At 42.2% G+C, this 26,654-nt stretch overlaps 1 protein-coding gene across 3 annotated transcripts in view; it reads right to left on the bottom strand.

Annotated features, from left to right (window-relative positions):
* Positions 1 to 26,654, bottom strand: part of INSC (INSC spindle orientation adaptor protein) — a 278,332-nt gene that overhangs the window by 124,196 nt on the left and 127,482 nt on the right. For 2 of the 3 annotated variants that reach the window (XM_025186251.3, XM_075928027.2), the window contains exons 4-6: positions 11,525 to 11,870; positions 10,966 to 11,018; positions 5,732 to 5,855 (exon numbers count right to left, since the gene is read on the bottom strand). In XM_025186251.3, the coding sequence (XP_025042036.3) occupies positions 5,732 to 5,855; positions 10,966 to 11,018; positions 11,525 to 11,870 (523 nt within the window). The remainder of the gene's footprint in view (positions 1 to 5,731; positions 5,856 to 10,965; positions 11,019 to 11,524; positions 11,871 to 26,654) is intronic. The other variant, XM_075928031.2, reaches the window with a different exon arrangement.

The following is a 26,654-nucleotide window of genomic DNA, read 5'->3' as shown; positions in this document are numbered from 1 at the left end:
TAGCCGACATTTTCTAGAAAAGATTCTTAGAACCTATGCATTTTGTACCTCCAAAGTTAGTATTAGTGTTATCAGTTAACATGACAACAATCTTATCAACAAGTCTGCTGCGGCTCAGAACAGAGAAAACAATCATTTAGTTGGTCAATTGTCTCACGTCAGGATGTCTGTTCAAGAACTTTCACATTAACTCCAGTACTTTCATGAAAATATCTGACTAAGATAGGAACAACTTTTTGACATTTTGTGGTTAGATGAATCTACCATTGCAGTAAGACATGGAGTTTCGTCCAATTTCTGTTGCGAAATCTTTTGAGCTTCTGAAGCAAGAAAGTTTTTCACAGTTGCTTTGCTTTTTGTTCATGCCAATGAAAATTTAGGTTCAAACAATGTGGAAATTATCATAGAGGTGCAATCTACAGATCTGAAACTGTGATGGTGTTTTACAGTGTGATATGCAATTACCACTTACTTTGCCACAAGCTCCATTTTAACAGAATCATCTTTTATAATAAGTCTCTTCATTGAAGCACTGGAAGCTACAGAGCTTACGTTTCTTCAACTGAATATGAGTAGTGATGTCAAATTTCCTGCCATGAGCAATTTTTACCTCACAACTACAATGGGTGCAAAATGATATGTGTGGATTTTGCAAAGCCTCATTAGAAGCGTGCACTTTTCATGTTCTTTGCCATCATTTTGACACTAACATAAATGTTTATAGTTAAACTAGTGGGCTGTGTCCCCTGCTCTCTATGCTCACTGACCCCACCTCCTCTGGCCACTACATTCATCAACCGCCTCCTCCAACCCTCCCAAAAACCCCAACCCTCTCTGATGTGTTCCAACTCAAACACCTCACTTCCCCGGTGCTCCAGCCCGGTGGAGGGGCAAGGAGGACTGAGGGTAAAAGCCTCAGGCCAGATTAACTCTTCTGGGGTTCCAAGGTTAGTGGATTTTGTAGGCTCCCATAGGCTCTGGGGTGGAGCCAAAAAATGAGGGTTAAGTGTGTGGGGCAGTGCTGCCAATGAGTGGGATAAGAGTGCAGGATTTGGGTGGGAGGTGGTGTGCAGAAGTGGGTGAGGTGTAGAGTTTGGCCAGGAGAGAGGTGCAAGAGCAAGGGAGAGTGCAGGAGTGAGCTTGGAGTGCAGGGTCTTAGTGGAGGATCTGTGAGAAGTGGGTGGAGGTATGGGGTTTCAGCAGGATGGTGAATGAGTGGGCTGGGGGTGTGGGCAAGGAACTATCTAGAGATAGCTGGAGTTGCCACAGGAGCAAGTCAGCCTACTGGCATGTCATCAGGGAATCCTATAATATACATACCTGAGATACTGGGAGTAATTCTCAGTGTATGACAGACAATTTATCAGAAAGTGCTCTATTTCTGTTGCCAAAGGGGCTGAGATTTATGCAGCTTCCACAAGTCAGCAACGACAGGCGCACAAAATTAATCTACATAATAAACACGAACCAGTGCTGAAAGGTTCATGTTCAAGCAAAGAGTCTGAATAGAGGCTGTAAAATTCTACAGAATTGTGTCAGCTAAAATATTCTGAGTGATGAAGAAATGTGTAGTGTATATAAAAATGCAGCTGGACAGTTAATCTATGTCATTAGTTTTGAGCCTTAACATTGGTCTAGTGCAGGGCTACTCAACTTTGGAAGCCCTAGGGGACACAATGATACTCACAGAACATGCCAAGGGCCACAGCTTAAGTGTGATTGCATATACATGCAAATATATATGCAAATAGCTTATTTTACACTAATGGGCATGAATACAAAGATTAAGGCAAGACTACACAACATGCAGGCCCCATTTAAGTCAGTTCTGCTGGTATTAATAAAATGCAATGTTTACCCAATTTCCACCCATATGACAGCACTTTTAATGAGCAATGACAGTCCAGGAATTTAACTACTAAAATACATATCAACAGAAACCCGTTAAAATGAATATTTTTTTGTTTAGGCTCCCACCCGCAGACTGCATGTTGAGCCCCACATAAACCCAAACCGCACCACGGGCCACAAACAGGTAGTGGGCCTCATGCGGCATGTTGAGTTGCCCTGGTCTAGAGTCAGGCTGGTTAATTTGAAGAGGAGGAAAAGGGTTTATTCCAGAAGGTTGCCTCTTAGCCTAAGATATGGCTCCCCACACCTGTCCCTCCCCCACTCTACCTCCCCAGAGAAGTCACTGATTTCCAATTCCACGCAGAGCACTATGACTCTGCCCTTTAAAAACTAAGAGCCACTTCATGGCACTTACTAAATTTAAAGGGCAGAGGGTCAGCTGAATCAGGAATTAATTGATTCCCAGCTCAGCTGGTGCCCGGTCCCCGCTACGCAGCTGCTCTGTCTTTTAAATGTAGTCAGAGACACGCGGCTCTTCTTAGATTTAAAGGGCAGAACTGCGCAGGGACTGGGCACCAGATGAGCTGGGAAACAGCTGATTCCCATTTCTGTGCAAAGCCTGCCCTTTAAATCTAAGAAGAGCCGCGTGGCTCCTACTAAATTTAAGACCGAGCAGCAGCGGGGTCGTGGTGGAACTGGGCTGTGAGGAGAAGGGGGGCCACTTACATGCTGCTTTACTGGCAGCTCCCAACACAACTACCACGTACCCCCAGAGCAGAGGGCCAGAGGTCAGGCACCACCTCCTGTTGCTCCTATTGGCCGGATTCCAGAAAAGCGAGAAAAATCATCAGGAAGCATCCCTGCACAAATGTGTTTCCTCAGTTGGGGGACGGGAAGAGGAAACAACAGCATACAGCTGCTTCTAGATGTGCTGCTCTCCGGTACCTATTCAGTGTTTAAGGGGACACTGGAACAGGAGATTTAAATTAGAGACGGTCACGGAAAATCCGGGACATATGGTCGTTATAGAGTTGGCAGAACTGACCTCAGTAGGCCCACTTGACTCACATATGTGGTTCCCAAGCTCTGTAATACTAATGGACACTAAGCACTAGGACAAAAGGAATAGGTACACCCTTTTGAATTTTGGGAGGGGAGCGGTGGCAGAGGGAGAAGTCATTTTCTAGGAGGGTGCATGTTCTACGCCAGGTAATACAATACAAAACCAAAAAGACTTTATATGGTTTCTAACAGTGCTTTTGTATTAGGTGACCCTCAACTGCTTCCACGTTTTCATCCATTCAGACACATACCACTCTTCCATATACCATAGTTCAGAGAAATTATTTCTGCTTTCCCTAGAAGGAAGTGGTTTAGTGATTCATGCAAAGATAGTTTCATGAACTAAAGGGAAACCTAGTTCTTTACCTTTTAGTTTAGATAAAGAAAAATGGAAAGTCTGAGCACAATCTATTTACTTTATTTGCTAAAATGAAAATGACAAATTATTTACACAGCTATTTATACTTGGAATAATTTGTTGCAATACATGTGGCTACCATAAAGCATAACTAAAGCTCAACAGCCAGCAGCTTGTTACCTTGATTTAGCCAAAAATAGATTCTCTAGCTTCCCATTTCCTGGGCAACAATCTGTTTTAAAACTAAGATATTAGAAAGAGAGTAAGGTAACAAACAGGCCATAAAGGGTTTGACCCTCTTTAAGGCAAGTTACATCCTGCTCTAAGTTAGAGCACAGAAGCAATTTCATTTTGGCAAAGTGTTTAAAGAACTATAACTATTTCCTCCTCTGTGTTCCTTTTCTGTAGTGAAAACAACCTCTCTGGGCAGTATTAGCATGAGCTCTGAAATATGCACTAATACTACAATACACAGACCATAAAAGAATTAATAATGTCATAATAAGCAAGCCACCTGTCTAGCCAGACTGATACAGATTGGCACTGGACTTGGATGTACATATATATATCTATATTTACCCTGGGAACCTTTTTTAAATGGTAACAACCTACAGTCCCAGTCTTTATTTCAACCACCATTTGGAAACAATAGGGTCTGCAATTATACAGTGTATTTATTGGAAAGGTTATGTGCAGGGAGGGATTCTGTTCTTCAAAGTGCTTTGGTATTACGTGGGTAGGGAGAAAATCTTCCATTTGCAGTAAGGGAAAAAGACACAAACAGTGCTTCTCATTGTTCATTAATTGGTTATTTTCTGGTTTTGTGTGAAAATAGCTAAGGTTTAGTTTATACACATTTACATGTTTCACTCACTAGAACCTAAAATCTAGTACAAATGTGACTTTGTGGGAAAAACCTGTGGAGAGGAGCCAGGCAGCAAAATCTGCCAGTAGGAGTAAAAGCACTCAAAGCAGGGACCATTCCCTGGCAGAAGATGGTAAAATGGGGCCCAATCGGAGCCATCCTTCTCGCCAGCATGTCTCTTGACTGGGAACTGTGCAAGAGAGACCACAGGTCTCACATGGCACCTCCCCACCCTCATATCATGTGACCCTGAGAAAAACTGCAGGGAGAAGCTAAAGGCTCCAGCTGGTAGGGTTAGAATTAGTCGATGCAGAGACCTTTGGGCATTCAGAGAACTTCCCCCAGTTTCAGCTGTCCTATGCTGACTGGATGTTTACTCCAATTCCATTTTCCCCCCTCCCTCAGTGTCTCTCCACCTGCCTTCCATACCTATCGTTCTTAATCCCTTTCATCCCCCTTCCTTTGTATTTATCGGACCCTCTCCTAAGCCCGCCTCTCATGGTGTTCTCTCTGCTTGTGCGTTCTATCCTTTTTACTACTCTTTTTGTATGGTGCCAAGCACAACATGGCCCCATTATTGGTTGTTCCTTAGGTACTATCTTAATAAGCATTATAACAATGTAAGTGGAAAAAGATCCGCTGCATTGAATTATTTGAAAACTGCCCAGAGATCAGCTCCTTTAAAGTGCAGAAAGCCTGACAGTATCATAATTATTAGAGACCATCAAAACCAGGTCAATGAACAGAGAAAATGAAGGATAGTGGTGTTCTAGAAAAACTAAAGGCTGTGTCTAAACGACATCCCTTTTCTCGAAAAAGGGTTGTAAATTAGACACTTTGAAATTGCAAATGAAGCCGGGATTTAAATTTCCCATGCTTCATTTGCATAATGGCAGCCTTGTTTTTTTTCCAAAACAGAGCTTTGATAGAAAAATGACAGTTTAGATGGGGATCTTTCGAAAATAAAACCCTTTATTGAAAGATCCTGTACTCCTCCAAAAAGGGTTTTATTTTCAAAAGATCCCCATCTAAACTGTCATTTTTCTATCAAAAAGCTCCATTTTGAAAAAAACCACAGCTGTCATTATGCAAATGAAGCATGGGAAATTTAAATCCCGGCTTCATTTGCAGTTTCAAAGTATCTAATTTACATCCCTTTTTTGAGAAGAGGGATGTAGTCTAGACAGCCTAAGTGTGCATGACATCAGAGAAAGGTAATAGTCCCTCTAATCTTTCCTATTCATATGTGGAATAAATTTTATGTGCACCAAGGAATGTGCAAATGTGCACGACCATTAGAAACCAAAACCTACCTGTGGGCACTCTGCTAATCAGCAGGGCATCATTTGAATCACTCCCAAATGGCTGCACAAGTGCCCAGCTTACAGGGAGCAATGTGACGGGCTATGTGAGAACTTGAATGGGTTACTTGCAGGGCTTGTCAGATACTCTCTCAAAACACAACTGGAATGGTTTTCAAGATGCTGGAAGTACCAACCTCCGGTAGGGACTTAGGGCTGTAAATACTTCATTTCCATCACTCATAACAAAAAACACCTTCAATATTTTGTAAACAGCAGCCAGCTTTTACTGACCTGTATCTCATATGTTAAGACCAATTCTATCAACTGGCCAAAACACTGTGCAATTGTGGTTAATATTTCATTAATATAAGATTTCATGGACCGTAATGTCTGTTCATCTTCAGTTTGTATGCATCTGAAAAGAAATTGAAAGGAAACAAGTGAGAAAACATACACATTTTGGAGCAAGCCATGCATTTTATGTTCCACAAATGTTAATGCAGATTCAATTGTGCAAGTCAAGATAGAGCCTTATTATAGTTAAATGTCAGAAGTGGATTTGAGCAAAGACTTGCCAGTCCAAGGTAATACTGGGCAAACGATAATAAAATATTATAAACTAACATCTTACAGGGACACAATGCACTCCACAGACTGTGCCAAATTCTGCTTTCAAGCACACTGGGATATATTCAGAGTAACTCCACCATTGTTGACTATAGCTTAGCATTGCTGTGCATCAAATAGCTGCTGCAATCCACCCAGAGGTGCCTGCATTTCAGTTGTAGGTGTATATATCCTCTGTCTGCAAAGCTATTTTTTTCCTCAGTAAACTTATTTAAAATATGGGAAATTAAGTAGGAGGAGGGTCAAGGCCCAAGTGACAGGGTGTCTGTCAATGAAATTAGTCTGGATTTAAAATAGTGTGCCTGAGAACAGAAATAGCCCTGTATACACACAGAGAACTTACCACAACAGAAATAAAGTGATCCCAGGGATTGAATGGAGCAGCCATTCTATCCCCAACAACACTGGGCAACAGTTCTGAAGAGGTGAGATGGAGAATAACTTTTATAGATACATGGGAATTTTGGTAGCCAAACTATTGTTCAACAGTAACAATGATCTCTATGCTAATAATAAGAAATGTTATAAAAAATTTAGGGCACAGTTCCTGGGGTGAACATCTTTACTCTCATCTAATATGTCACTGGATATTAGAACAGCCACAAATAGTAAGAGTCTCCCTTTTATTTCTCATCTCAGAGACTGCCTCACCATTTGTACAGTTCCTCCTCGCATTGTGGAGAGGCATTAATTTTATGCAAAGGGTGCAATGCGATCCACAGAACCATGTATACAACTTCCTACAGCACTTTAGTGGGCCCTGAACCTCTTTTATCCGAGCATTATTGATCAGATGCAGCTCTGCATAGTTTATGAAATCTGATGAGATCTGGGTTGACAACTTTCTAATTACACCCTTGTCCCGCCTCCTGTACCTGCCCTTCCCAGTCCCCTCACACACACTTATTCCTCCACCACCCCTCCATCACTTGCTGTCTCCCACCCACACTCACGTTCACTGGGCTGAAGCAGGAAGTTCACAGGAGACAGCTGGGATGTTGAGCTCCTACACAGAGGGGCCAGAGGGGTTCCTGGCCAATGGGAGCTGTGGAGCCAGAACTCAGGGTGGAGACTGCATGGAGCCCCCATGACCACCCAGCACCTAGGAGTCAGACATGCCAGCCGCTTCCAAGAGCCATGCAGACCCAGGGCAGGCAGGGAGCCTGCGTTAGCCCAGCTGCGCCACTGACCAGTTTTTCAGCGGCTTGGTCAGCACTGCTGGACAAGACCCAGATGCCTAGCAATCCTAGATCCCAGGCTACCATGGTGTGGCTGAAGACATTTATTCATTTTACTTTGTCATGGGCTACATGCAGAGATTATGTAATATTCCCACACAACACTCATTCTCTTGAATTGAGACTTTTAGATCGTATACATAACCAATACTAGTCAGAAAAAGCAAGACAATGAACAGTTCTGTCATTCAACATTCCCATTTACACTCCAGCAGTTTTTAACCTCACCAGTTTCCATTCCCTATTCATAATCCATATAGAATCCTAGGGCTGGAAGAGACCTCAGGAGGTCAAGTCCAATCCCCTGCCCAAATCAGGACCAATCCCAAATAAATCAACCCAGCCAGGGCTTTGTCAAGCCAGGACTTAGAAACCTCTAGGGATGGAGATTCCACCATGTCCCTAGGTAACCCATTCCGGTGCTTCACCACCCTCCTGATGAAAGAGTTTTTCCTAATATCCAACCTAGACCTCCCCCACTAAATCAAATCAGATGCACAAATGGCCTGATTTTGAGAAGAGAGTAGCATTTACAACTCTGAAATCAATGGGTTTGTAGATGGTCAACACATGACAGCGCGGCCTGGTGGTGGTTGGCAATATATTTCCCCAGTGAAGAACAGTCCTGTCTTTCAGTGCCCCCTGGAAAGTTTTCCAGTCCTCCTCTTTACTAAAGAGGGTTTGCCTTTGAACTGTTAGGACCTTTCCAGCTCCCATCTCGGTGGAGGTAAAGGTTCCTGTTGTTGTAATGTCCTTTCAGAGTGGGTAGGGGAACCCAGGTCGGCCTCCCCATTGCTCATTAGTGAGCAGCTACACTCAATACAGTCTTTGCCTCCCCTGACCACTTCCTCCTATGGTCTCCTTCACCTTCTGACTCACACTGTCCCCCTGCTTCTCCTTTGTGCATTTGCACAGGTCTGTGTTGTCAGGTCCCAGGCAGTCCTTTCTCCTCAGATCAGCTATCTGCTCCCTTCCAGTGCCTGCCTCTGAGCTGCTTTAAAGTCCTGCCTCCATCTTGTGCAGGACCTGCAAGTGTATCTGGGCAGAGCTGTGTAGGCCCCAAAGCTGTTCCTTAATTCCTGGCTCTGCAGTGTGGGGTTTGTCTCCCTCAGAGTATCCTCTAAGACACACACAATGAATACTTTTAAGCAACACGTATTTGCTAGAGAGCAGCAAAACACATTTTCTGTTTTCTGGTGATTATCCATTATGTTGTTTTCTGAAGATGCTTAGATGAGTGGCAGGCTCATTGTTTAAAGTAAATCAAATGGGACTATTGATTGGCATGACTGTGCCAACAAGTTCCATTAGAATCAGCATGAGAAGAATTCTTTCACAACATTGTACTGTGCTTATATCAGTGACTAATCTAACTAATGCAAGAGATTGACTATCTGGGCTCAGGAAACCGACTCAAAAAACTTGCAAAAGTACATAAACATCTGGTATCATAATTTTCAAACATGAACCAGGACCGCAGATTTCAAACTTGGCTTGAAGCCCTAGCCCCACTGAAGTAATGGTATTTTTGTCATTGATTTCAATAGAACAAGGGTTTTCTACGTTCAAGCCTAACGCTGTGAGCTAACACATCACAAACCACTAGCACTGACCCTTGTACCATGACTAGTTCCCTATTCAACAACAGATACTAATGAACAGATCAGGGTCTAAACGTGGATAACACTAAGAATCAAACTTAGGGCACTGAGGGCCCAGTAGCCAGATGTCATTTTCATGAAAGCTACACATGCTCAATTAGGGTATGTCTACACTACAGCACTAATTCGAACTAACTTAATTTGAACTAAGCTAATTCGAATTAGCGCAGCTAGACTTAAAAACTAATCCGAATTAGCATATTGCTAATTCAAACTAGCATGTCCACACAGAGTGGACCCTAAACAGAGGTTAAGGATGGCCAGAAGCAGTGCCAGCAGGGCATCAGATGAGGACTTAGAGCGTGGAGCTGCTGTCTCAGGCTAGCCGAGGGCTGTGCTTAAAGGGACCCGACCCCCACCCTGGACAGACAGTTCTCAGGGTTCCCCGCTTGCAAAGTGGTCCTGGCTTAGAGTGCCCTGAGTGCCCACATGTGGATAACCACAGCACTCGGCCATCACCCCGGCTGCACTTGCCGCAGGCTGCCATCCAGAGGGAGGGGGCTGCAGGAGACCTTCCACCCCCAGAAGCCTGCAGAGCCAGCCCAGTCCTCCCCCTCGGGGCGTGTACCCCATTCCTCCCTCACCTCCTTCCACTTACCCTTCCCTAGCCCCCCTTCCTGATGTACAAAATAAAGAAAACGTGTGTTCAAAAATAGAATCTCTCCTTATTATACAAAACTGGGGGAGACTGGGAAAAAGAGGTGGGAGAGGGGAGGGCAACTAAAATGATCAGGGGTTTGGAACAGGTCCCATATGAAAAGAGGCTAAAGAGACTGGGACTGTTCAGCTTAGAGAAGAGGAGACGAAGGGGGGAATATGATAGAGGTCTATAAGAGCAAGAGTGGTGTGGAGAGGGTGCATAAAGAAAAGTTCTCCATTAGTTCCCATAATAGGAGGACTAGCGGACACTAAAGGAAAGGAATGGGTAGCAGGAATGGGTAGCAAGCTTCAAACTAACAACAGAAAGTTCTTCTTCACAAAGCAAAGAGTCAACCTGTGGAACTCTTTGCTGCAGGAGGCTGTGAAGTCTAGAACTAGAACAGAGTTTAAAGGGAAGTGAAATCAAGTCATGGAGGTTGGGTCCATGGAGTGGTATTAGTCAGGGGGTAGAAATGGTGTCCCTGGCCTCTGTTTGTGGAAGGCTGGAGATGGATGGCACGAGACAAATGGCTTGGTCACTGTCTTTGGTCCATCCACTCCAGGGTCCCTAGGGTTGGCTGCTGTCGGCAGACAGGCTACTGGACTAGATGGACCTTTGGTCTGACCCAGTACGGCCATTCTAAGCTCAGGGTCGGGGGTTTCAGTGGACCACCTTGATTTTCATGCAAACCTGCTCCTGGGTGGCCAGGCTGGCAGCTCTCCTGCCCTAGACGGCCACTTTCCTGTGCCTAGTGTGGAGTTCGTGGATGAGGTCCACGATGTCTGCACTAGACCAGGCGGGTGCCCGCCTCTTGCCAGCCTGGTCCCGTGAAGAGGCGGAGGGCTGGGAGGCATCGGGTGGCTGGCTCATGGCGTGCCAGGTGCAGGGTCTGCTGGCCGGCTTGCATCTGGCATGGGCACCGTAGCCAGCCCGTGCCCCTTTAAGGGCTCTGGGGCCGGGAGGGAGCATTCGAGTTTCCCTGGTGGTGCCCAAAGTGGCCACCAGGGAAAGCTGGGGAGGGCTAGCCTCCCACTAGTTCGAATTAAGGGGCTATACAGCCCTTAATGCGAACTAGTATGTTCGAACTAGGCTTAGTCCTCGTGCAATGAGGTTTACCTAGTTCGAACTAAGTGCTCCGCTGGTTCGAATTAAGTTCGAACTAGCGGAGCGCTAGTGTAGGGCCTATGAAAGTTAATTCGAACTAACGTCTGTTAGTTCGAATTAACTTTGTAGTGTAGACATACCCTTAGAGGTTCAAAGAGTGTTAGTTGGATTTTCCTCCCTCATTAAAACTACCACAGCTTGTAACAAATAATTTCAAAGTAAAACTGACTATCCGAATCAGGAAATGTAAGTTACCTTTCCGTGACTGCTGTAAATTCTGAACATTTTTCAATTAAAAGCTTTTCAATCTGCAAGGGGAAGAAAAAGAGGCCAAAAAAAGTGTTTAAAATAATGGATCCATCCACACATGAAGATCTATACATTCATTAAGAAAAAACATTTGATTAGAGTAATTAGAAAAAGTTTGATATTTTATGTAACCACCATTTTTTCAATTTCCCTTTTTATTGGAATCTGATTATAATGGAGATTTTAAAAAAAAAAGGAGTTAGGACAGTCCCAGTCTCAAAAACATTTTCTACATTTTAACTGAAGAAAAGACTGAATTTCAGTAGTAAACATGGAGTAAACTATTCAACATAAGTAAAGATGGCAGAACCAGATCTACAAAACCACGGTGACCTAACCACCACGTGACTATATGGTTCTGAGATATGGAGTCACGCTGCTAAGAATGGAGTTGCCACTATTGTCATTTTAAAAAAATTACTGGTGCAGGCAACATCTGATCAGCTCCAACATTCTAAACAAATTCAAATTGACAAGCAAATTAATATTGAAGAAATAATCCTACCTGGTGCATTTCTTCTGAGGAATTTCTAGTGAAGCTAGTACATTCATTTATCATTGAACGTATGTGACAATTGACTCTCAGTGTCATGCCATGAACTCTCTGCCATCTGTTCTTCTCCAGCTTTTGAGAAATCCTGGTCAATTCCGTGCTTATAATCCAAGCTCTTTTTAACAGTAACTGCAAGTTACCATATGCACTATGTGGTGATGAAAGGATAAGATCACTCTGTGCATCCTCCTCTGCGCTGATTGGTTTGGACTGAAGAACACACATACATTCGCAATCTGTCATCAACTTCAAGTCCTCCATCCAACGCTGCACGGAATCCACCTGAATTAAGTGCGTGCTAAAGTGTAGTAAAAAATGCTATCAAACAAAAGATCTCAATCAGTTTAGACATAGCTTTCATGAATAGCATATAGGGCCATAATTTCCCATAAAGATGGATCTTAAAAAAATTAAATGACGAATTAACTTGGGTGAAATATGAAAGTGACACACTTCATATTCCATATAAAGATTTTGAGTGCCTATAAGCCACTTCCACATTAGAGGTAAACAGATCTCCAAAGGGGACTGTGATTTGCCTATAGCCAAGCATAATCTGAAATCAATGTTGTATTCAATTTTATTTTAGCTGAAATTAAGATCAGATATAAAAAGTTAATTGTATTAGCAGAGTAACTGATGGGTAATGGCCTTCTTAGAAGTGAAGCCACCAGGCTGATAAACACACAACCATGTCCATACTTGCCTTATAGAAAGCTGGAACTGTTAGTTTCTCAATCTTCAAGAGACCTAAATACACACAAAACACATTTTCTGGTGGAAAAGGAGGATATTACTTGGAACACTGAGACCAAAAGAAAATTTGGGGAGAAGCCCGATTTAGAAGACATAAAAATTGGGCCCAGTTCTATGAGATTCTAAGGTCTTCTAAAGAATGGGGTAAAAATCCTCAGTTCTCATTGGCGGTGCTCTGTGCCTTTCTAATTTAAGGATACATTTGGGAGCACTGAAAATAAAATACTGGAGACATCTGTGAATATAGTGAGAAATGAAAGGATTATATGTGCTGAAGAGCATCACTGAAGAGATTAACCTGTCAACCAAGCTTTTGAAACTTATTTTTTGCCTTTTTACTAATTTTTACTATGATAAAATACCTGCCTGTCAGTAATTCTGAAATGTTTTGCCAAACATGTATTTTTCAGTAGCAAATGTCTTACAACTAATACCAATTCATGTCAAATGTAACACAGGAACTAAGAACTCCAGTGTTCCATATAAACTGAAGAAAGCTTTCTAGAAATAACTCCAAGGGCAGTGTGGCGGGCCCCTCCCGCCTGAGTCCCCAACACCGCTACGATGCAGTTTGTAGCTGGCCCTTTAAACAAGGCCAAGGCCCTCCGGCCTGAGTCCACAATGTAGTTCAGGGGTTATAGCGGGGCACACCCCCGAGTAGGGGGACCCAGGCCCACCCTACTCCACCGGGTCCCAGCCCAGGGCCCTGTGAGCGACCAGGTAACGGGTCACTCCCTCAGTGGGGCAGTCTGGCCGAAACACACCGAGGTTCTCTGGGCAGGAGAGGCAGCTCCCGCTCCTGCCCTGGGCCACTTCCTACCTAGTCCCCAGAGGTGCCTTCCCCTGTACCCGCCCAGCTGGCTGCGAGCTCCATGCCAGCGTCCCCTCGCTCGGTAGTCCCGGGGTTGCCCCAACTCGCCTCCACGTCCTTTTCCACCTCTCCTGGCGTTCCCAGCAACAGCTGAGAGGGCGCGGCGCGGCGCTCCGCTCCGCTCCCTTCCCTTCCCTGCCCTGCCCTGCCCTGGTCCTTCTCCTCCGGTCATCTCTCCAGACTGAGTCTTTCCCCAGGCTTTTATAGCCCTGCTGCAGCCCGGGCATGCTTAGTAGAGCTGTGGGGGAGGGGCCTCTGCAGCCAGGTAACCCTGGCTGGGCCCTGTAGGTTCAGTGCGGGGCTGCCTCGCCCCGTCACAGGCAGTATTGGAAGACAACTTCAAGTTAGATAACAAACAACTAAATAAATGTATATAAATTATCAAATTTCACCTCAGACAGTGGAAGACATATGTTGCACATGCACATGCAGTGCCTATGAAGAAAATTATGGAAAATGTGACACTTCAGTGTTCCACAGAACACTGTGCATCATGGGCTGAATCTGCAGACTTCCCCAATAGCAGAAAAGACATTTTCACATATAATTAGATAAAGGATGCTTAGTCAGGTGGTTCAGTACAAGATTTAGGTCTCAGGAAGGATTCCTCTCTACTGGTGTAGAGTTGAATATTAGTATCAGAAGAGGGCTTTCAGCAATCTTTTTGGAAAGCCCCTGCAGCTTAATAACAGAACCACCTAGAATTCAATAAACTGAACAGTGAGGATGAAAAAGGCTCCTTTCAGTTTTCTCATTGCTCCAAGCCAAGCAGGTGGTTTGCTAAAGCCTTTCTACAGCTGAGAGAGGCCAATTAATCTGGTTGGGTCTTAAAGGGTGTGAACACTCCCAGCCCACCTAAATTGATACATCTGGTTCTACCTCCAGTAAGCTATAGAAGAGGTGAGACCTATTGTAATGAATATGTGAACTCTCCTACTAATGGATAAAATACCTTAATCCAAAAACCTAACAGCTCAAGATGAGATATGTTGTATAAAGGAAATACTGTGAATAAAGTAAAAATAAATATGGATCATATATGGAATGTATGCTGCTTAGAAACTGAAGCATTTGATTCTTACTCCCCTCACACAATGGTATACATTTTGCATAAAAATACAATTCTGGGCAGCTGAATCCTATTTTAGTCAATTACACCCATCTACATTAGAACCTTTCAAGAGGGCCCATCGTGGAAACTTATAAACTGAAACAATTACTGTTGTGACTTCTGTGCATTTAAGAAAAATGTCTTCTGCAGAGCAATGATGGACTTTCTGTAGTAGCAGAAATCTGCTTGTACTTTGGAAACAGTATGGAGGCCACTGGGCAGAATAGTTACAGAACAAAATAACAGAAGCCAACTGTAGCATCTTGTAATACTATCTGAACTGTAGCCAATGCACTGTGTGAGTCCTTGGAGAAGTGACTTCACTTTGTGCATCAGTGAACTCAGCTGCATGACAGAGGCAGACATAGAGCCCTTCAGTTAAAAACTCATTTTACACATTGTCCAAGCTTCCCTGGACATATAAATTACTGATCCAAAAATACTGACCTGTTAAGAATTGGTTTACAGTTTTGAATGTCCTCTGTGTTTTAAATTCATTTGTTATAGCATTGAGCATGCTACTGTACAGACCAGAGTCTTGGCCAATGACAGGCACTAATAAAAAGAGATTGTAGGCAGCCCATCACAGATGGCTAAGGAAGATACTACCAACTTCATGGAAAGTCAAATATAAATGTGAGAGTAAGGAAGCTGAGCAGGACACATTAGAAAATATCAAAAAAAGAATACTCAGGTGTCTGGAGCAAAATACAGGACTATGTATTTACATAGTCCTGTATTTTGCTTCAGCTACACCAGACTAACACGGCTATATTTCTATTACTATTAGATACATTAGAAAATATCAAAAAAAGAATACTCAGGTGTCTGGAGCAAAATACAGGACTATGTATTTACATAGTCCTGTACAAAATACAGGACTATGTATTTACATAGTCCTGTATTTTGCTTCAGCTACACCAGACTAACACGGCTATATTTCTATTACTATTCAGGTGTCTGGGACATGCATATTCTGGAAGATGAGAGACCTGGGACCCCAGGGATAAAAAAGAAAGCAAGGAAGGCCAAAAAAGAATTGGTGAAAGACAATAGTAGAGGATAGTGAATATATTGGCATCACCTTGGTACCACCACTAGCAAGGACTATAATCAATAGAGGAACTGGATTGCCTCATATGTACGAGGCATAGGAGCTAAGGATTAAAAAAGATTGCCTTCCTCAAACCTCTTCTCTGGAGCAGTATCTGAAAGGTTCCTACTATGAGGCTGAACCTAGTGTCGCTGTGCTCTGTGCTAACATACTGACTGGCTTCAATGGAAAAAGGATCAAGCCCCATATTTAGTAGATATGACCACAAGTGTTATACCAATATATATTACTATAACTAAGTTGTATACACGTCAAAATACTTGATGAATTATTGTGAACAAAATATTTTAAAATGCAAATTAAAACCAACTGCCTCTTTCTCTAATGACAAAGTCAGGAGGTTAATGCTTCTGCATGAGTCATGAAATAAACCTGAAGAGCTTCTATGTGATCTGGAACAATGGTTGAGAGAATTTCTATGGAAGCATAAGAAACTGAAATAAAGATACCTACACAGTTTTGTTGTAGCACTCTGTGTGGATTGAGCACAGACTTATGGGTCCTGGATTTTACACGTTAACTCTAAGCACTGCATGTTAAGGGGCATTCATCTACTTCTCTACATGCTGCCTGGACAAATGCATATGGAGAAACAGAAAACAAATCGATAAAAAAGATTCTAGAAGTGGAAAGAAATATTTACATTTGAATTATCCAAAAATATTGAGGCTGGTAAATGCAAATGGCATGAGATTACCACAGTTTCTTTGAATATGGATTGTCCATGGGAAAAATTGGACTGAAAGGTGTGAACTTCACACTTAGGGCTGCCTGAGGAAAGGTTTTCTTGTGTGTGGTTTCCAGTGGCAACCCCACTGTCTCCTGGAAAGTCCAGGAACCACCATTATACTATTGGGCTTTCACTGTCCTGATCAATGTATGTGACTCTAGAAGCACCCTAATGCAAGAGGACAAGGAGCTCATTGATATTGGCAAGTAAGTTTCAGCTGCCCTGACTAGTTGGGTGTACCCAACTTACTAATGATACCTTCTAGAAACAGTTTAATGATATGCAAGATATCAACAGAAAGTTAACATACTGATCATGAATATTATTGTGTGTGTATATGTATGAAGGTCAAATTTAAGGTCACAGATACACTTTGATAACAAGTTCCAATATGTCTGCCAGGAGAGGGTGAAGTTATCCCACCCTAGTCAAAGGAATGTTATTCTGCCACCCGAAAAGTATTTTCAGGGTACAATGAGACATTAGGAATTCAATTTAAGTAGAAGGTAACAGGGCCATCAAGCAAACAAAGGGAAGAGACAAACACTCAGCACCACCACCAAGGGAGGAAATTGTAGAAACACCAGCATAGAATTTCCTTCAACACCAGATTCCATGTCACCTTACTCACAGCTTCCACGAACATTATTTTGGGAGGTAACCTAAAGAAGAACACACATCAAAGGTTCAATGGGCTATAATAGAAGGGGACAGAGAACCACAAGTTCCCTTTCACTGAAGGCAACAAAAGAACAGAGCACTTTGTGTGAGAGCCTGACAGAGGAGAGACCAGTCATTTTCCTGGCAGGTAAATTGGCAAGGAAATTAGCTTTAACAAACCTAGCGTTCGCTTTGCTAAACCAGGCTCTAGAAAGCCTTTTTACTTACTTGCAGGTAATCATTTACAACTTTATTCTTACACTTGGATTCATTTAAAACCCCATCTCCTTTTCTTAAGGGCCTTGTTTTAATCCAAAGCAACCTAATGCGGTGCTTGATTTAACGTGTACTTTTAATTCCAATTAATGTGGAAAACTGCTGAGTATTGAATCTTTAAAGCAAAAATGAACCTGACTCTCTCTCTGAATGGTCTAGGGGAGGACTGGACATTGCATTGCACATGGTTTTGAGGACATTTGCTACTGGTGCCATCTTCCCAGGTGTAACACGCATGCTCCTGGAATCAGAACTGTTGAGACAGAGCTGCTTACAAGATACTCAGTGTGTGCTTGTATGATGACTGGAAGTGTTCAGAAAAGAGAGCTACAGCTTCAGAGAATTCTGAGGCACCTGGGATTATCCCAAAATGTAACAATACCCTGAGCAGAATGGGCTGGCGATGATAGTGTCGATAGCTTTTGCTATATCTGGATTACCTCCTAGAATGCAAAATTTCAGTCCCTGCTTTTGGTCTCTTTTTCTTCTACACTTTATTTCTTTTCTTCCTTCCCCCTCCTCTCTTTTTGCCTTCTCTTTAATAGCCTGGCTTAGCCATTCACGACTCATTTATTGAAATACCATTGTGAGCTCACAACCAGCAAAGAAGCTAAGTTTTAGAGCCCTCTAGCAAAGTTCACTGCATTGTATCTTTTCAGAAACTAGTCAGAGCAGCACTATACAGGTATTCTTCTGCATGACCTTGCATGTTTGTACATATTTAGTAAACATGAATATTTAGGACCCAGTTGAGACTCTGGTTTCTTTATAATATTTAGTTTCTTTTTGTGATCTTTACACAGTCCTAGGATCATTAGGAAACAATTAGTTGACACAGAAAGTAGAGAAGATCAAACATGTTCTCCTAAGCCATTCTTCAACCCTGGAAAGCTTTTATATGCCTGTGATTTTTTTGCTGTTGCATATGAGAGATAGCTAGCATGCAATCAAAAAAAGGATCAGAATATTAGTAAAACGCAAAACACTTGGGTAAAACAGAGAAAATGAAAGAGCAAATGGGATCAAGCTCTAAAAAAAGCCCATGTTTAAAAAGCAAGAACAAAAGTACAGAGTTGAAAAACAAATCAGAAGTCAAAACATTAAGGAAAGACAGTGAAGAGCTATTTTATAGAATACTTTTAATTCAGGTTATTATATTCTGGGAAAAGACAAAAGGAGAAGAATTGTATATTTTTAAAAATGTGTACAGTTTGGTGTTCTAATAGAAAAAGCAATACAATAGTGTTTGTGCCCTGTTTGTAACTCTTATGGTAGGATAATCCTCTGCAGATTTTATTTTTGTAACTATGAACCTATAATACAGGACTGTAAGGGCATATTTACACTTCAGGGCTCAACTCAAAATAAGCTATGCAAATTGAGCTATGTGAATTGCGTAGCTTATTTCAAAATAGCTTATTTCGAGTTTTGGTGCTGTCTACACTGCACTTATTTCTAAGTAGAACACTCTTCCTCTGACTCTCCTTACATCTCATAAAATCAGGGTTACAGGAATTGGAGCAAGAAGTTCTTCAGCTTGACAGTATTTCAACATTATGTTGAAATAACTGTCAGCAGTGTAGACGCAGACTATGTTATTTCGAAATAATACTGCTGTGTAGACATAGCCTAACAGGCATAGCTAAGTTTCACCAACATAACAGACTTACAAAAAATATGCACAGTACACAGCATAAAGGTTAGCTCTTCAGCTAGTGTAAATCAGTATAGCTACAATGAAGTCAATTAGAACTATATTGATTCACACTAAATACAAATTTGATCTTACATATTTTAATTATTTGTCTCAAGAACAAAACTGTATTTCCCTCCGTTCTATTTCCAGTGCTGGCCAGACTGTGCCTCTTCAGTTCAAAGATGTTAATTCATGCAGAAACATATATTCCCATATATACCTATCTTAGGATTTGGCTGAAACATAAAGGCTATGTCTATACTTCAGGCTTCTTGCGCAAGAACTTTTTGTGCAAGAGTTCTTTTGAAAAAGTTCTTGCACAAGAGCACGTCCACACTGCCATGTGCTTTTGCGCAAGAGATGTGCTTTTGCACAAGACCATCCATGGCAGTGTGGATGCTCTCTTGTGTAAGAAAGCTCAGATGGCCATTTTAGCCATAGGGGTTTCTTGCGCAAGAAACCCCTGTTCCCGTCCACAGTAGCCTTTTTGTGAAGAGTTCTTGCGCAAAAAGGTGTATTCCTCGTGGTGAGAGGAATAATTCTTCCACAAATAGCCCTCTCTTCTGATGCTCTACTGTAAACTTTCTTGCGCAAGAATGGGCTTGTAGTGTGGATGCTCCACAAGTTTTTGCACAAGAACAGCCATTTTTGTGCAAGAAGCCTGCAGTGTAGACGTGCCCAAAGAGATCCCCCGCCACTCTTCTTTCCTAACTAATCTGGCCACTGGTTATATTTTGTAGCTGGTTGGCCTCACAAGCTGCTTCGATAGAAATGATCAAGGAAAGTTTTAAATTACTTCTTGTAGTTTTTTCTAGCTGTATATCTAAGCATGCATACTACATTCATCACCATTCTAGGAGCACTGCCCCATGGTCATTACATAAAGTCTTGCTGTAAGAAGAGAATCTGCAATTACATTAGCGACGAGGAGTCCTGTGGCACCTTATAGACTAACTGAAGTGGCGGAGCATAAGCTTTCGTGGGCAAAGACCCACTTCGTCAGATGCATGTCTTTGCCCACGAAAGCTTATGCTCCTACACTTCAGTTAGTCTATAAGGTGCCACAGGACTCCTCGTCGCTTTTGCAGATTCAGACTAACACGGCTACCCCTCTGATACTTGCAATTACATTAGGTATGATAAAAATGACATGACCATCATCAAGTCCTATGCTTCAAGATATAGGTTGATCAGCAACTGGACTCAGGAAAAAATGTCCTCCACAGCATTATAACAGTGCTGCACAAGTGACCAAGTGCATTATATGCATGTACTGGGAGGAGAGTCACCCCTTCAATTGTGTGATATAGACACAAGATACTAGAAGAGAGAAATTATTGATCTGTTCTATCACAATTCCTGCTTTGCCATGTCTAATACCAATTTTAGACTTTATGCCAATACTAATTTTAGACTTTACAGGCTGCTTTTTAAGGGCTTTATTTTATTCAGCTTTAAATTGTATATTGTGTGATTGCATTACATGGTTGATTGTGGCTGTCTGATTCTTCTTATGTATAATTTCTCTTTCCTTTATTAGATAAGAAACAAGACTTCCACATAGACAAAAATAATGACTTCAAAAGTTTCATTTATAGCTACATGAGGCATTTGCATGACACTCTGTAGAGGTTCATTTGACTTGCAATAATGTAGTTTTCATTTTTGGACTATAGAATATACTTTGATTGCTGATTAAATTTGTTTACTGAGTACAAATAACTGTTACTACATTTTGCACTCACAGGGTGAAACCTAAAAATGACAAACAGATAAAACAAGGAATCTTTGATTTTCTGCTAAAGAGAACTCAAGTCATCCACTTGGAAGAGAGGAAAATTATATAAAGGGGTGGGAATTTCAAAAGCACCCACTTGTCATTAGCCTAACTTTATTCACATTGTAGTAAATGTTACAATTCTGATTGACTTCAATGGGGCCAGACTTGACTAACACTTTGGCAGCATCTAGACTGGCATGATATTGTGCAAAAGCAGATGCTTTTGCACAAAATCTTGCCGTCTCTCTACACTGGCAGTGAGTATTTGTGCTAGAACACTGACTTTGTAATGTACAAAATCAGTGGTTCTTGCGCAAATACTCTGATGCTCCTGTTCAGGGATAAGCCCTCTTGTGCAAGCATTCTTGAGCAAGAGGGCCAGTGTAGACATCAACGTTAATTTCTTACGCAAGAAAGCCCGATGGTTAAAATGGCCATAGGAGCTTTCTTGTGCAAGAGAGCGTCTACACTGGAACGGATGCTTTTGCGCAAAAGCAAATCTTTTGCGCAAAGGCACATGCCAGTATAGAAGCTCTCTTGCGCAAATACTTTTAATGGAAAAACTTGGCGCAAAAAATCACGCCAGTCTAGACGCAGCCTTTGGCTTTTGATAATCCCACTGTCAAAAAGTAACTTGAACATACATTGATTGGATTTTATATCAGGAAAGGTCTTCATCTTGCATTACTGCTAGTCTGTAAACTTCTATTGACTGAAATTAAAACAATGTCAAATTAAAATTTAAAAATAGCATTTGTAAAAATACTTATGTGTAGCCTATGGAGATGTAGAACAGCAAACTTCATTTATTACTATAAGGAAAACATATATCCTTAAGAACACAAGAGGCAAAATCCTGCTCATTTTCTTAATACAAGTCATCACACTGACTTCAATGGGGCTATTACTATGAAGACAATTATTTGGCCTTTATACTGGAAAGCTTGGTAAGCCAAAAAGCCATTGTGCCTCTCACTGTGTTTGATGCTGTGAGGCATAGTTTAGTTCCAATTAGTATAGTTCATTTAATATGATGGACCCTTAGGCTATGTCTAGACTGCAGGCTTCTTTCGAAAGAGGCTCTTTCGAAAGCATCTTTCGAAAGAGCCTCTTTCAAAAGATCGCGTCTAGACTGCAGGCGGATCTTTCGAAAGAGAAATCCGCTTTTTCGAAAGAGAGCACCCAGCGAGTCTGGATGCTCTCTTTCGAGGAAGCCCTATTTACATTGAAGAACGCCTTCTTTCGAAAGAGGAACTTTCGAAAGAAGGCGTTCTTCCTCTTGAAACGAGGTTTACCGCCATCGAAAGAAAAGCCGCGTTCTTTCGAAATAATTTCGAAAGAACGTGGCTTGAGTCTGGACGCAGGGGAAGTTTTTTCGGGAAAAGGCTACTTTTCCCGAAAAAACCCCTGAGTCTGGACACAGCCTTAGATAGAAGGTCCTATTGGAATCATTGATATGTACAATTATGACTTAGATTTTACAATGTCAAGACTGTTCTTTTTTGTATGTGGGTTTTTTTTCTTCTTTTCTTTTGTTCCTGCCTACCTTCCATCTTAAACCATTTTCTACAGGTGTTCTTCCTGGTAGTATGCCATGCCAGGCATATTGATCCACATAGCAGATGTCTCTAGTAGACTTCAATTACTTCTCTGGTTCTGTCTCTTCCCTGGTTACTGCAAGCTCTGTGAGGTTTTGTATCTATTATAGTTTATAACAACATTCTGATCATGATAGGAAAGCTTTAACGGAGAGCAGGCTCTTACAACATACTCTAAAATGCTCAGACTCCACTTTATCTAATCTGCTATGGAAGTTTATTGTAGCATTCTCCCAAATCTTAGGCTCTCAATTAGTTCTTCTTGGCTTCTTGAACTACAATTCTCCGAGACAATGTAGGCATCTCAGGAAGTCATGGATGCAGATGCAGTCACCAATGGATTGAACTAGATTCTGACTTGCTGATGTTCTGAAAAAGGCCTTAGTATTGATCAACAGAAGCAGACTGGGAGCAAGTGGAGGACAATGTCCACAGAAGAGCTCTGGGTAAGCGTGAAAACTGGTCAACCTGTGGAACTCATTGCCAGAGGATGTGGTGAAGGCTAGAACTTTAACAGGGTTCAAAAAAGAGCTAGATTGATTCATGGAGGTTAGGTCCATCAATGGCTATTAGCCAGAATGGGTAGGAATGGTATCCCTGGCCTCTGTTTCTCTGGAGGTTGGTGACAGGGGAGGGATCATGTGAGGATTACCTGTTGTGATCCTTCCCTCTGGGGCATCTGGTATTGGCCACTGTTGGCAGACAGGATATTGGGCTAGATGGACCTTTGATCTGACCCAGTATGGCTGTTCTTATGTTCTTAGTCTCTCTCACAATCAGAAATTCTCAGCTTCACTAGGATTTAATCTCAAATAATCAACTCTAGTTAGCTAGCCAGAGTTCAGAACACTCTTTTTTCTAATAAGGACAAGGCTGAAGAGGCTATAGGAGCTTTCACTATGAACATTTGTGCAAATTAAGCATGTTAAAAGGTGAAAGCGGCAAGGAGTCCTGTGGCACCTTATAGACTAACTGAAGTGTTGGAGCATAAGCTTTCGTGGGCAAAGACCCACTTCCTCAGATGCATCTGACGAAGTGGGTCTTTGCCCACGAAAGCTTATGCTCCGCCACTTCAGTTAGTCTATAAGGTGCCACAGGACTCCTCGCTGCTTTTGCAGATTCAGACTAACACAGCTACCCCTCTGTTAAAAGCTGAGTAATTGGCTAATCATGTAGTCAATACAATTTGTATGGGCTACACATTTGTATGGGATTAATCAATAAGGGAAGGCGCTCATTCCTGGCTTCTGCCAAGTCCAGGAGCTACCCTGCTGCAGCTCTGAATTTAAATGTAGCAGGAGCTGGGCACATAGGCATTTAAACTGCATCCTACTATATTTAACTGCAGAGCCACAGTGTGGGTAGTTCCCAGACCTGGCACAAGCTGGGACTGAACAAGCCTGGCTTAGTCCCAGCTCGCGTCACGTCTGGGACTGCCCGACTGTGTTTCTGCCTTTTAAATGTAGTAAGAGCAAATACATTTAAAATGCAGATCCACAGCACAGGTAGGCCCTGGACCCAGCAGAAGCTGGGACTGAGCCAGGCTTGTTCATTCCCAGCTTACGCCGGGTCCAGCATCCCCTGGCTAAGGGGGGATACGAGCAGGGACCTGGAACGCATGCTCCACAGACAGGGGCTGCTGCTGGAGCAGCCTTTGTTCATGGCCTGCCCAGGCCACCACGGACAAGAGCTACTTTGCAGCAGCCTTCCCAGTTCCTGCCCCCCACTGCTGCTTCTGATAGAGGCAGTAGTGGGGGGCAGGCAGGCAGCACCATGGAGATGGTGCTGGGGGGAACCAGCTTTTAAGATAGCTCCCCCCAGGACCGGCTCCTGTTTCCTCCCTCCCCTTGCTGTCTCTGATACAGAGGCAGCCTGGGGAGGGGGGCAATGCGTATAGTCAAGTAGTCAATTTGTGAAACAAGTGAAAGTTTGCAATGTTTTTTAACAATATCCACCCAATTTGCATGTCAACTCACTGCACAGCATTTTATACAACTCTAAATGAGTCTTAGAGTGGTTTCTGTCGAAAAAAAGGAAACGGCAGATTATATTAGCGTCTATTTTTATGTTAAAAGAAACACTGCAGGCCATTCTTTACATACCTATGTATGAATATATTTTTATTTGATTCAAGGGCTACTTATTCCTTATAAAGTCTGCTGGCCTCTATTCAGAGAAATGATTAAAAGGCAATAAAGATAAGAACCAGCTAACCTTTTCCCAAAACAACCGCACTTACTGAAAGGTTATGATGCTTTGAAATCAGATGAGTCCCTTGTGGTAGATGGTAAATACAACATTAAGTTAGCCAATGACAATACCTTTTACCCTTTAACACCATTGTTTAATGTGACAGTAGGTTTAAATCACTATTAAGAAATAGCACAGGTCTCATCACTACCATATTATGTCAAGACAAAGACCAGTTTTATTTCTTGTTATCAATGTTTTCTTAAAGGCTGCAAAAAAAATCTATTGTTATAAAAGCTGTAGATTATTTCCAAATACCTGCATCAGAATTGGGTCTGAGACATGTGGTGATTACACTGTAACCGAATGTATGGAGCGTTTACAGTGTGTTTAATCAAATCTAAAGATACCAAATTAAGAAGCAGATTGTGAGATCTTGAACTTGATGTATGCAGTGAGATATTTACTTTTGTTTATAAGGAAAGTAAAACTATCCAACAGTTAAACATCATTAATATAACATGGCAGTGTCAAATTAAATACAGCATTATTACAAATATCCAAAGGGCACTAAGCAAGTTATCATTTTGGATACATCTTTTCAGTTCTAATTGCTGCAAAATCTGAGTGTCATGATGATTTTTTAAATTTATTACCATGAATGTTGCCTCTAATATTTTCCATCCATGTGCAGATTTTTTCCATGTGTGGAATACATTTTTATGTGCACCAAGGCATGTGTGAATGTTTACCACAAGTAGAAACAAAAAACCTAGCTGTGAGCGCTCTCCTAAGCAACCACACAGGAAACACTGATTACAGCTTAACATTCTCCGTAGAGCGCTTATGTTTTTATATTTTCTCTGATTTCTTCTTTGTAAATTGTTCCTCCTCCCACCCAAAAAATTTCAAGATCACTAGAGAACATCACGAAGAGAGGCTGTAAGAATGATTTTTTAATTCATTTACTTTGATGGGTAGTTCACAACAGAGCCAAATGTAGGTCCTAATCTTGAAAAGACTTACGCATATGATTAACTTTACTCATGGGAGTCAAGTTAGTCCTCTACATTGGAATTTGCTGAAAATACACCTAGTTCAGCCCCCACAGGATAACCTATTTTTTGTCTGCTTTAACTCATTGCCTCATACCTGGAGTACACAGGGTGAAATGCCTAGATAAGAACACATACACCAGCTAACTTTCAGAGAGAACAGTCAAGCAATAGGAAGGGAATATATTTGACCTGTGCTGATAAACTCCCTGCTATCAACCAGCTGAGTTAGTCTACGGCAGAGGTGGCCAACCCGTGGCTCGCGTGCTGCATGCAGCTCTTAAAAGAAAAAATAGAGGCTCCCACACCCATGGCTCTGAAAGGGGCAGCATGTTTCTGCCTGAATGAGACAGACCCGGAGTCGCGGCATCCCATGCAGAGTTCAAAATGGCCACCTTAAAAAGGCAATGTCTGCTGTGCTCTTAAAAGGGCAGTGGCCGGGGCTTTGCTTTGCTTTGTTTTGTTTTGTTTGACCAAATGCTGTGGCCAGGGCTTTGGGTTTTGTTTGTTTGTTTGTTTGTTTGTTTGTTTGTTTGTTTGTTTGTTTGTTTGTTTGTTTGTTTTTTTGCTCAACAACTTTTTTCCCTCGGCCCTTTGCACTATATCCACCACTATTTTGGCTCTTTGTCTGTAACAGGTTGGCCACCCCTAGTCTACAGCATCTGAAAGGCTTGCAAGCAAAGTTCTACAAATGATGACAGTATTAGTATTCTTCTTTTCAGAAATATGGAAATCTGATGACATGTAATAGCATGTGCCTGTAAAAGCTAAGTCAGAGCAGAAAGGTCAGAAATGTCCACTAGATCATATACCATCAGACCACTCTAGCCAGGTATTTGCATACTGAACCCAACTGTAATTAGACCAAAGTTTCACAGGATGTCACAGATAGGAATGAAAAAGTTGTGCCAATGTTCACCAGCAATGGCGGGGAATTGTTTAAGTGAGAAATACTCAGATGGCCGCAGCAAGTGACCCATGCCCCATGATGGAAGGCAAACTCCTGAGATCCCGACCAATCTGTCCTGTGAGAAAAAGATCCCCACACACACACTGATTAGTTGGTCTGTTATACCCAGGCAAACAGCTGAGAAAGAATTCTCAGTACCACCTCACATCCCAGCCCAGCCCAACCCAGCCCAGCCCAACCAGCATTCCACCTCCAGCAGCAATACTTCAGAGCAAGGAGACAACCATTATTCAGAATACATTTGGATGTGGGGGGATTCCTTTCTGACCCCTGGA

The sequence above is a fragment of the Pelodiscus sinensis genome, chromosome 5, assembly GCF_052426305.1.
Source record: "Pelodiscus sinensis isolate ZL-2025 chromosome 5, ASM5242630v1, whole genome shotgun sequence".
In the NCBI taxonomy this organism is placed as follows: domain Eukaryota; kingdom Metazoa; phylum Chordata; order Testudines; family Trionychidae; genus Pelodiscus; species Pelodiscus sinensis.
The sequence above is the reverse complement of the archived record's forward strand: the minus strand, read 5'-3'. Positions and strand labels throughout refer to the sequence as shown.